General features: G+C 37.2%; 1 protein-coding gene across 2 annotated transcripts in view; it reads left to right on the top strand.

The window, feature by feature from the left end:
- Window positions 1-12889, top strand: part of LOC105222737 (acetylcholine receptor subunit alpha-like) — a 299949-nt gene that overhangs the window by 224758 nt on the left and 62302 nt on the right. For both annotated transcript variants that reach the window (XM_049454479.1, XM_049454478.1), the window contains exon 4: window positions 2099-2279. In XM_049454479.1, coding sequence (XP_049310436.1) covers window positions 2099-2279 — 181 coding nt within the window. The remainder of the gene's footprint in view (window positions 1-2098; window positions 2280-12889) is intronic.

Raw genomic sequence — 12889 nt, 5'->3', positions numbered from 1 at the left:
CCAAATTCACGAACGTACGACGGTTCTGATGGTCAAACGGCTTCAGCTCTTACGTCAATTTGAACTTGTAAGGATGCAAGCCAAGATCTTTCCACAAAATTCACCACAACGACGTCACAGAGATGCCCAACGCTTGAGAACGGCGTGTGAGAGACTGATTGGGGTCTTCCAATATTCTCGACACTATTGGCACAGACAAAGAGTCTCACTGACACGAGAACATTTTTCTGTCTTAATCGTTTTACTTTTGTAGCGTCCTTATTGAATACCCCTTTAGTTTCCTTAATCCTTCATTTAGCGAATATACTGATTTCCCTTTAATCAAAGACTTTATTTTCAATTAGAATAAAAACACACTAAATACTAGTTAATCTAGTAGCCCATGGTAAATTGAAAAATATTCAGTATTTGCTGGTATGCTTGCCGGACTACTTCAAATTGAAGAACTTACAGGTTTTAATTCAGCCTCGAATCGTTAAAAGAGGTGCATAGGAGCTAGGAACATTTGCATTATCTACCGAAGGCAGCCTCTATTAAATAAAGTTTCGTGTTTGCTTCTTCTTCTGAAACCATAATCACTGTATTTCGAGTTGAAAAACGAGGTATATATCCACAGGCCGACACGAACGGCCTTCTTACGTATATTTGACGATCTTTAAAGCCGCATAGTATCATATTGATTTCATGATTATTCGCTCTCTAAAGAGCTGAAAAAAGGAATTCAAATATAAGATTCATACCTACCTTAGGAAAGTTTTTCTCCTTTATCAATTGCTTCATCTCGAAACTCCTTCTAAAATCAGAGAGGATTTCTATTACCTTATCATTGATGATTGCGTGATATTGATGGCGTGCGACGGAATCAATGACATATGTTCGCAAGTAAACAGCAGCATCAAGAACCTTATCGTTTCTTCAACAAAGAAACATTGCTGGTAACTTACAAGACTCTCGGCTAGCAGGTCATAATTTACGCAGCTTCGGCCTTTTCAGAGCACAGCACCCGGTCTTATAACAAAATATCTGTTGATGTCTTCCATCAAACACCTACCCAGCGCGAACCTATTCTTTTGGTTTAGGAACGTAACGAACTTCTCCTCAAGAAGTGTATGCTGTGATGCTTTCGCATGAATCATCCTTGCATTCATTACCTTGGGACGGAACTCATAGTAAAAACAACATTTTTAGCAGCAGAAGAGCTATCTTACGTACCTATGGTAAATTGACGCTTGTGTATCTTCGTTCTGAATACTGTAACTCTTTAACCCCCCACTTATTCAGAATCGATCTTCATACTAAACCTATGTTCTGCAAGCAATGAGTCTCCGCATGAATCTAATCATTTCTTTGCATGCGTCATAAGCTCTTAGCTCCATGACCGACCTTATTGAAACAACAGGTTTCTTGGACTACCGGTTGAGTGATTTCGATAATAATTTACTTTCCCCTTTTCCACCCCGTTATTATATTCCAATCGGTCCGCTCAACATTGCCTTATTGAGATTATCTGATTTCTGGAAACTTGCTCCTTAGTGGACCATGGTCTAATAGGTACTATGTTAACGGACAATTTAAGCTCTTGTTTTATTTATCTATAGCTAAAGTTTAGGTATTACCTCACTACTTCCAAATTTACCGATCCCCAAGTTTACTATAAATCCTTAATTCAAATTCTTCAAATCTTTTGTTATATCATTTTAAAGGCAGTTAGCTATATAGAATGGTTCCAGACAATGAGCCATTGTTAAACTAACTTTAGCATTATATAGACTATAAATATTCTCTTTTTTATACACTGCTATATATGTTAATATATGTAGTATTTACAAATTTTTGATTGTGTTCAATCTTCTTCAATCTTTTTGATTCTACAACCAGACATACAATAAATCCACTTCCAAGCATATCCTTACATACAAATACATATAAATTTACAATACCTTTGTACCATCCACGAGTCAGCCAAATCAGTTTTTTACAATAATTCACCGTGTCCGTTGCTAACTACTTCTTTTTCACATTTTTTCTTTGCAATCTTTACCCACCATCGCCACCGGCGCCGCAACACCACCACTCACTGCTGCTTTATCCGCCACAGCGCCGATGGCAATTTCGAAGTGACGTTGGCCACAAAGGCCACTCTCAACTATACGGGGCGCGTCGAGTGGCGGCCACCGGCGATTTATAAGAGCTCCTGCGAAATCGATGTCGAGTACTTTCCATTCGACGAACAGACGTGTGTGATGAAATTCGGCAGCTGGACATATGATGGCTTTCAGGTGAGTTTGTAATTGAAATTTAGCCACGAGTACGATTGGATTTACTTATTGGATTTTTACCGGTTTTTATGCTATTTTATGTTTTGCCACACATACATTCGTATATTTATATACATATGTATACCTATATATACGGGTATATATGGAGTTATGTAAGTAGTTAACTCGCGTCCTGTAAGCTCAGCACCTCAACTGGATTTGTGTGTGCGTCTTTTACGGTTTTCTTTTATTTTTTACACGTTTTTCATTTGCAACCTCATTCGTCTGAGTAAACTGAACTCAATCAAATGTTTAATTGACTCGAATCGTTAATTGCTTGTTTCATGTTCGTTTGAAATTTACTGAAGAGTAGAAAAGCAAGGGATTTTCGATTAGTTTAGAATAAAGTTTTTACATCTGGAAGTTTTAATGGAAACTCATGCACATTTGTGTGACTATTAATTTATGTTTTTTAAATTATTTTTATCAACTCGATGTGGGTGGTATGCAGATTGTAATAGTTTACGCAGTTTTACTTTTTTATATGCGACAAACGCTGTTCCACAACGTTTTTTTACACCAAACAACTTTCCATTTTTGTACAACGTTTTTTTAATTCCTTATAATCCGACTTACTTGTCAGCTTTATTCCGCCAATGACTTTCTGAAACCCTTTATATTTAGCGCTTATTTGATAATAAGATTTTTCTCAGATTTAGATTTAATGCTCGATAGAAACTCTACTCCAAGAAATATCTATGTAGACTAAAAGCATCCGAATACTTGAAATTTACCTTCAATGCCTCAAATATTACAATATTTTCAGTTTTTTTCTGTCGATGAGAGCAATAGTGTCAAAGCGGGTTTCAAGCCTTTTCAGTCAAATATTTATGCTTTCTAGAGTTTTTGGTGAATAAAATCGAATCCGATGGCATTAGCGAGATAATCTACAGCAGTACACGCTTAAAACTTTCAAAATATTTAGTGACAATTAAGTTAAAGTCAGGTATTTTATCTGTTTTCACTTTCCCAAAAGCTCCAAAACATTGCCACAGTTTTAGAAATGCCGAGAAAATTCCGTTTTCATGCAGTCTCATGTTCAAAAATGGTTCCTTATTTAAAATATTCGTATTTTTTGTACCCTACACAAGATATACTAAGTTTGACTAATGGTTTTTAACACCCGGGAGGACACGTCGAAGACTCTATTAAATATATTTATAAACGACAAGCGTAGCGAACTGATTCGAATTCATCATGTCCGTTTGCAAGTTCCTCCGTATTTGAATATCAACCTAAAATTTTGTCTACATCCTTTTCTACCTAAGGACCTGTCATTTGTTGATCCATCCAAAGACAATTTCTTGCAGTGATCAGTTAGTATTTTGATAATGTTCCTACAGTATCTTCTATCAAATGGCAATTGGAATTTTGTGTACTTCCGTTCTACCGCTTTGCACATGACTCTTGCAGTTTTGCACCCAGGTAGCTAGTTCCATCGGGATTTAATTTTCTTTACCTTACTTCTGTTCAGATCGTCGTATAGACAATGCATGCGTTTGGCAATCTTGTTTACTACAAGTATTTCATTGCACTCGATGCTTTTGTGGCCTGGCATCCATTAGAAGTAGAATTATTTGCTTTTGGCAACACTTTCTACTTCTGCCCTGCTTCCCAAGACACTTCGATGTTCGATACGAAATTACGGCCTTGCTGGGCTCTCTACCTATATGGTGACTATGGAATTATCAGCAAGTGTAATAGAGAGCAGCTCCGTGCCTTTCAGAATAGCAAAGACAACTCCATCGTCCAGCCATCCGTAGAGATATTTATTTATCTATCTAGAGGTCAAAAGGCTTCTCAATGCATTTTTGAGAACACTACTCTCACTCATACACGAAGAAAAAAAGAGAAAATAGAAAGCTCTTTTTTCTACTACAAGAATATACTCCACGGCCTTGATAATATCCGTAAATTCTAGACACCCACTACCTGAAATGATAAATTATATAATAAGTAATCAAATTAAACCCTTACTGATCACATTCAGAACCAAGCAACCACTAAATATCGCGAAACGTGCACAATAACACCACAAACAACAGTAACTATTTGCAAGTGCGAAGACACTTACAGTGCGGCGTGCCACTGAAATGCCAATTCCATGAAATCCGCTAACGAAAGAAAAGCGCAATTCCGCCATTTATAGACACCCACGTGCAATCGCACAAAATCAACTTCAGCGGAGCAGCAGCAATCGGACCAGCTGAGCTTGCGGCATCAGCAGGCGGACCAAAAGTGATTGCCGCCAAAGTGAGCTGAGCGCTATGAATGCGATTTCGCAGCATTCACGGCTGCCAAGTATCGAAATTGGGTTTTCATGTTGCAGACAATTGAAGCGCATAACACGACAAGCGCCGGTGTAGAGGCGCGGGAGCCAAGGTAATCGCGGAGATGGTGGTAGAGCGCAGAAGAAAGTCTGGTGGCAAGCAATTTCGTGGCACAGGAAGCACTTATAGTGGCCTGCCAAAAGTTTCCGAGGCAGAGGACTTCGCAGTGCCAGCCTTCCGAGCGCATCGACACCGCCTAGCTGATGAGCTGATGTGGCGTAAATTGTTATTAAAAGCATCTTCGGTGGTGGCGCAACGCCGAAATGGTGTACGGCAACAATTGGAGCGGGAAATAAATGAAATGCTTCGGCATATCGCTCGTCTTATACACTACTTGCAACATTTTATTTTTTATTTTTTTTATTGTTGCCTCTCTCACCTGCCCTTGGATTGCGGTGCTGTGCTGATGATGGAAAATCATGCAAGTGGAAGCGAAACGTAATGAAATATTTCCACTTCTTGTTATGCCATCTAGGCTGGCGGCAGGTGAAGTGCGGCACGTGAAGCAAATGAAATTAAATTTGCAATTTAATAACACCAACTGTAGAGACAACAACCACAACCAAAACAGCAACAGTCACCAACAACAACACGTGCAGAAATAATAAATCGCTTGCACACTCATACAGGTATTTGCAACAACCGAACATCAGCAAAACAACAACAACAACCAACAACAGCCTATACATGCACGGTATGTTAATGCCAGCAATTGGCATCAGCTGCAGTTGTTACTGCCCCCAGCTTATTTGATTGTGTCCCTCACTCACAGCATTCGCATTGCTTTGCATAAATTCATTGCGCTAGGTTACTCATACGCCACGTGCAGCCGTGTGCTGGTGGTGGCGGTTGTTATGGCACGAGCGCTCGCGTGTTTGTAGGTGGAATATTATAGTGCGCAGATGTGACACTTCAATTTAAATGCAATCTCATATTTTACACCGTTGTTGTTGTTGCTATAGCTATTTCAATTGTTTTTTTGTTTGCTATTGCTTTTGTTGCTGAAATCACCGCTGACTTCATGACACCGCTGACAACGAATAAATATTTGCGTTTGCATTGTTTCGGATTTTCAGCATAAAAGTTGCAAGCAGACAGACACGCACAAATAAATATTTCTATATATTATTGTAATGCATAAATAATTAATCGAGTTGGATGCAAAATGTGGCATAAAAATTAGACTGATTCATGGCATGCCAGGTTAGGCTATATAATGTAGAGGTGTGTTTTCGCAGAATATTTTAATTAGATTTTAGCTAAATAAACGCTTGCTATTTAGAGATTTGCGAAATGATTTTTAATTTTATATTCTCTTTCTCTTTTAATTTGTGACACTGATTTTTTTGTTGGCTATACATATATTTATAGCTTGAACATTACCTGTAATTGTATGGAAAACAATTTTATATGTAAAAACCTCTTCTCTAAATCCGTGGTTTGGCTTGGACCGAGTCCATAAAACTTCTTAATTGCTTATGGATTACAAAGTAGCATCTTGTGGCAAATATTATTCTACGTTTGATATCCAAGCTTAGCTTGTTAATGGAATTTAAGCTGCTTCCGAGATAGAGTCTTTCATTTTTTCAAATTTTTAAATGGGTGCTAAAACTGACTTATGTAGTTCCCAAGACGCGAGGAAAATTTGTGTCTGACCTCCAGGTTGTTTGTCTGCTCCTCGTACATCATTTCATTTTATAGGCAATTCTAACATGCAAAATCGTCTTACAACCTCTCCTGGCTCCAATTCACTTCGGCACCCAGTTTCTTGCTATTGAATGCATTCAGCTCCGCTTAAATGTTTTAAAATTGCTGCTTGAGAATGGTTATGCGAAATCTTTCCGTGCTTGCTAACAATATTTATCGAGTAATGCTTAAGGCTACTCATCTTGCAACTATTCTGCCCGCCTAGGTTTCTCTTCGTCTTTTCAACTAAAATCCCAATTTTTTCACTTTTGCTTAGCTAAACCTGTTCATCATAAAAGATCTATAACAAAAATACTGAGTTGTTTTTCTTCTTATAAACTGTTTTTGATCTTTTTCTTAGTCTTAGTAAACTTGCCGAACCGCTTGCCTTGCAAATACAAAAAAAATCTGGTCGGATTAAGTGAGAGATTAAGTTATTTGATCACTAGTTGCCTGTATACTTGTTCTCTAAAGGTTATAAGCCTTTACTAGAAGTTTAGTGATTGCCGTCCATATTCGCAATGATTTTTTCTGTAGATGCAAAATGTCGTATTACTATGTATTAGAATTCCAGTTAAGTTAAAAGCCTGATGAATAGTACCAAAATTTAGTTATGTTAAATTTCTATATGCTTCGCATTTTCACTAACGCATTGCACAGTCTTTTCTTCCGGTGGCCATAGCTCCATTTCTTTCTGTCATTTTATTTCAGTCTGAACAACAGTATTTTTTTCCACTAACATTGGTTCTTTCATAATTTAGCACAAGTCCTGTAAAAAATCTAGTATGTTGCCGGGTCCACAAAATCAACAATTTTACACCAGTGATCACGACAAAAAAACTATCCCAGGGGCTAACGTATCACCGGTGATATACGCTACTGCCAAAGCGCAACATGTCTTTTTTGGCTAGGCACCTGGGAGTAGATTTTTGTCCTAGTCAGTGGTGATATACTGACAACCAATGTATTAAAAGCAATGTCTCTTAATGACGTCCAATACTTCACATAAATAATTTTTGATTGGACTCTTCTACAAAAGTTGAAATTCAATATTTTTTCCTAGCTTTAACACAATTTTAACCAAGAATGATAACGAAATCTTTACACATATGCAAGAACCAAATGCAACCTTGCAGTTTGATGCAGTTGTTTTTATGAATAATTTTTAAAATCTCGATCTGAGTCGTGCTGTGTTTGAAATTTCACATGAAAGCATAGCGGCTTAGGTATCGGCTGTCCAATAATTCCTGGATTGTCCTCCATGTAGAATAATATCATTCGATTTACATATACATATATACGAGTATCTCTTGTATATTATCATTCCGACCTATACAAATTTAAAAGTTGTAGTATGTCCTTTTACATAATTTAAAACTTTAAAGGACTTCTAAAATAACTTTCAACGTGAAACTGCAGCTTTTAGGCCTTCGTTTGGTGTTCCTACAAACTGATTTTCATTTAAATAATTTGCATGCTTTCAGCTGTTCATTGTTTGACTCACTTTCCACAGTGACTTTCGCGCTGCCACTTCACGGCTGATGTGACTCGTCACATTGTAAATTTTATGGCAAAAAGTGTCTTTTTTACGACTTCACATTTTTTCGCGGCAACAAACATACATATGTACATAATAATCTAGAGCATTATGTCGCCATCAAGTTTTCATTTTACTACGCTTTCGCCGTGCTTACAAAATTGTTTATCCATTGGCTATGTAATTTTTTACGACGCCGCCGCGAAGTGGCCTCAAGTAAATGGTAAATATGTAACTTTTCACGTATTTCGCCAAATTTCCGCCATTTGCCCGGAGAAATAAAATTAGTCATACAAATTCTTGGTTGTAAAATTTTTAGGTGCTAAAAGCAAAATTTGCCATTCGCATTTAAGAGCTGCATATATGTATTCCCCTTTTCGCGTTCGGTCATAAAATGAACTATTTTTTCACATTTATGAAGTCTATTTATTCTTATTTATTTTGAAAAGTTTCGATATTATTCGACTAAACTTTAACCATCTCTCTCATTGACTAAATAACTTCCAACTTATTCTATTAATTTAACTCTTTAATGTACTCTTTAACAAATGTGACAATCCACACACTCAACTTAATTTGCAAAACAAAACGACCACAGGCTCATCACAAATGCAGCCACGTTGTCAGTTGCCTATCAATTAACACCTTAGAGGCATTGTAAGGTAAATCAAGCATGCAAAGCAACCAATTACCAATTCAACAATCGAAAAGCAAATGACATTTTTGATAAACTTACAAACTATGTGTACATACATATGTATGTATACCGAAATGCATATGTCACTGCAAGGTTTTCTGTCAGAAAAAGTTGAAAATTCGTTGACCACCTCAAATTCATTTCAATTTCTGATTTCCATTTCAAGCTCTCTTTCTCTCAATCACATTTCACATTGAACACTTTGACTTTTCGAAAATGGCACATGTCCCCTGTCGCAACGTTCATTGACTGCAAAGCGCGAACATGCATCAGATGCAACTTTGTTAAACGAAACTGGAATAAGTATGGAAGCATAGGTATTTTGGGTGTAACATTGAACATTTCATACTCTTGCACCATGATATATCATTGAATAACCAGAAAATAAAAGCATCAGATGGAATTTAAAATTTTGTTAGTTGGGAAGTATGCGTGGTTGTACTCTAATTTCGCACTGGAACACAGGAATGTCTAGAGAATATTTGTGCCAAATTTCGTCGATGTCGGTCGAGTACATACTGAGATATGGGGTTTCGCCTAAATGTGTATCCTTTCTTTCTTTACTGGCGTAGACACCGCTTACGCGGTTTTAGTCGAGTTAATAACAGCGCGTAAGTCGTTTTTCCTTTTCGCTGTTTGGGTCTAACTGGAGATTCCAATCGAAGCCAGATGCTTTTCGAACTGGTCTTTCCAACGGAGTGGAGGTCTTCCTCAGCTTCCCCCAGCGGATACTGCGTCGAATACTTTCAGAGCTGGAGTGTTTTCATGCATTCGGATAACAAGACCTAGCCAGCGTAGCCGCTGTCATCAGAGCTGTACATCTGTTTGTCTCTGCTGCTGGTCAATTTTTTCTTTAATTGATATTTTTTAGTTTGGACTTTAGTATATTTTGAAGGCTTTAAAGAATATATTCTAAAACGATAAACTTTTTTCTACAAAAATAAACAAAATGGTTTTCTTAAAACCGCACACTCAAACTCTATTAGAATAATTAATGTCATTAATCGTTTGAGAAGTACAAACGCTAAGTGAATTTACCATATTACTAAAAATAAAAGCTACGCGCCTAGAAGTATGCCACACAGATTAACGCACAAACAACTATAGTATCAGATGCACAACACGTCTCGCCTTAATTGCTCAAAATTAAAAATAGTCTTTTTAAGCAACAAAAAAATAAGATGACAACAACTTTCAAAATTCTCCTGTATATTTTTTAATAAAAAAAGTTCGTGTCATTCTTGCACTCTTCGGTGTGTACACTTCCTCACACTACTCTCCATATTTTTGTATTTTCCTTTTTTCATAAATTTTAAACACGTTTCTGAAAGCAGCTCATCCGTTGCTAACTTCCGCAATCGTGTATAGCCGGCAGCATTTCCTGGTACTAATGCGTTCCAGAATATCAGAAACGAAGTCAAAGTGCTGTGCATAAAAATTGCAAAGAAAGGAAAATAAATATTGCGTTAAGCGCCTGATGGAGTACGCAGTGTTGTTGCTAACAATGGAAAAAGCGATAAAATACGGTGAAATAAAAATTTGTATGAGGAAAAGGTGCAGTTATGGATATATGGTGTCTAAGTATACAACATTAGGTAGTTTTGAACGAAATTTTTGGCGATGAATTGTCTAATTTCAAATAATATTAAGTCCTACTGTTTAATTCCATATTCCTCTATTAAATGTGTTGCCTACATTTAGGCGCATAGCATAATTTTTTAAAAAACTTAGTACAAGTCTCATCACCAATACTTTAGTCCACTATTTACCACAGCCAGTGCAGCTAATAGTCAAAGTCTTCTCCCAATATCCGCGTTTCTTAGTTCTTTGTCAACAATTTCATGCACAAGTGAATAAATCCGCCAACGAAATAAATGTAAATTTTGAATTGTGTATTGAGCTAAACACAAACAAATGCGTTAAATTTTCAAAGCACAACAACATCGTGTCAATGTACCGGAAGTAAAGTGTAAATAAATCTTTTCGACCAGCGTTAACATTTAATTCGATTTATACTCGCCTGTGATTTATTTACAGTTGCTAAATTTGAACGAAACCAAATATTTGCATTGCATTTAGCGTTAGATTACAAGCGCAATAATAAACACTAATAAAAACCATTATTTACGTACTTATATAAGTATTAATAGTGAATTCGTGATGTTACAGGGACCGCTGCTTTCTAATATTGAAATGTGAATTTTCTTTCTTCTTCAATGCCCAAAGTTCTGTATGATTTGTGTAGCAATTATATATTGAAAGCCTCTAATTATTTCTAAAGTCTAAAATACAAATTTATCGATAAAATTTACCTTAATTGCCTCGTTTTACCCTCGAAATTAGTTTTTCACTCACATAGCTGTCTTTTCTGTCGAAGATTCTTGCTTATGAGTAAACTAACCTGGGAAACCGAGCACTGCAAATCATTGAATTTTAATCCAACAAAATCAGTGTTCGGTAGTTCTGCGCTAAATGTTTTTAGCGATGTAGGTTTTTCAATAAATAAGCAAACCGCATGGGGTGAAGAGCAACCAGAAGCCGTTCAAGAACTGCCCATGCACCCGAAAAATGCACTGTTTGGTGTGCTGTACCCATATAATCATTGGACTATCTTTTTCAAAGATGCTGTGACGCAACGTTACGGTGAATGGCGATCGCTATCGTTCGATGCTAACAAGACTTTTTTATCCAAAAATGGAAGAACTGCGACCTATGGTGACATTGTGGTTCCTTATATCAAGATGGCGAAAGGTCCAACATTCTGAACAATTCAGGATTCTGAGCCATTTTGAGGTGATTCTGATCCCTGTCCACGTAGATGGAACCTAGGGCCTTAAGACTGCTTCCATAAATTGCTGGGAAATTTAGAATCAGAGGTTCTGGAATTTTCTATTCCATGTCGCAAAAGCGGCAGTTTGTACAAGAGCTTCCTGAGCCTGCAGCGCCCTGTATTGTATAGAGCGCGACAAGAAGACGGAGTTTGTCTCGAGGGAGCTTTATCATTTCTTATCTTCAAAAACTAAATGTCATACCAATCTAACGTTTCAAATAAAGAACCGATGATATTGTGCATTTCTGCTCTCTGCTGATAATGCTGTTCTCTCTCCACTCTTTTCTCTGCACTCCTTTATAAAATTTACCGTAATTGCATGGTTTTACCCTCAAAATTAGTTTTTCACTCACATAGCTGGCTTTTCTGTCAAAGATTCTTGCTTATGAGTAAACTAAAGTGGGAAACCCAGCTTTCACAGCCTTCCAATACACTCCTTGACCTCATAAGCTTAGATCGCCTTTAGTGCGCTAGACTATCGCTAAGTTGCGATAGTTGCGGTGGAGATTGATTTCTGCACACTGATTTTTAGCAAAGACTCTTGTTTGAAAGATTCTCAGAAAACAGCCCATTGGCATGGGTAGTTTGGTATGCGGTCCCGCAATGCTTACTCTAATTCCTTACGGTGCTTGTAGTTGCTGTACAGACGAACCTTTGCAGCTTCAATAGTTGAGTGTCCTACCGAACACTGCGTTGCCTTAGTTGCCCAAGCAACCGCTTCGTAAGTAACAATAGGACTTATGATCATGGTATACACCCATCTTATGATATCTGGTTCGCAGCCCCAGGATCTGCAGGCTATGCGTCTGCATATCATGAGTGTATTGGTGGCGTTGGACAGTGTTAATTCCACGTGTCTATTCCACCGTAAGGTTGAGTCTAAACTTAGGCCAAGCAATGTCACCTTTTTAGACACCTCCAACTCCCTGCCACCTAGTGTTAAGGGCCTCAAGCCCGCAAGAGATCTTCGCTTTTTAATAGGGACAACGATTGTTTTGTCCCTCCAAAACTTTTCACCATAATTATATTTGGCATGCAAACGATATCAGATACAACTTTCTCTCGCTGAAAAAAAAATGGATTAGCCCTGATAATATGAAATTTTTCTTATTATCTACATACTTCTTAAACCTCAAAGTCACAGTTAAATTGATATTGGAATTAACTTACCAAGTATTTTTAACTTTTTCATAACTAAGCTCAAAATATTAAAAAATGGCGCATTTAGCAGCCATTCTGAAAACTATGCCTCTAAAAAGAACTCCCTATACATCAATTGATTTTTATAATGATTGTGCCTAGCGGAATTTTTGTTTTATTTTAAAAACGATCCCTCTCACTAACAATCTAAATTTCGAATCTGAATAAAGTTATTGTAACATGAAAATAGTTTTGTTAATAGCTGTAGCCCTGTAGCTCGATGCCAGTGTCAACTAGAGAGTATATATTTTCAAACGCTACACTAACACCGGCAATACAATAACTTCTCCC

Source organism: Bactrocera dorsalis, chromosome 4 (assembly GCF_023373825.1).
Source record: "Bactrocera dorsalis isolate Fly_Bdor chromosome 4, ASM2337382v1, whole genome shotgun sequence".
Lineage (NCBI taxonomy): Eukaryota > Metazoa > Arthropoda > Insecta > Diptera > Tephritidae > Bactrocera > Bactrocera dorsalis.
The sequence above is the reverse complement of the archived record's forward strand: the minus strand, read 5'-3'. Positions and strand labels throughout refer to the sequence as shown.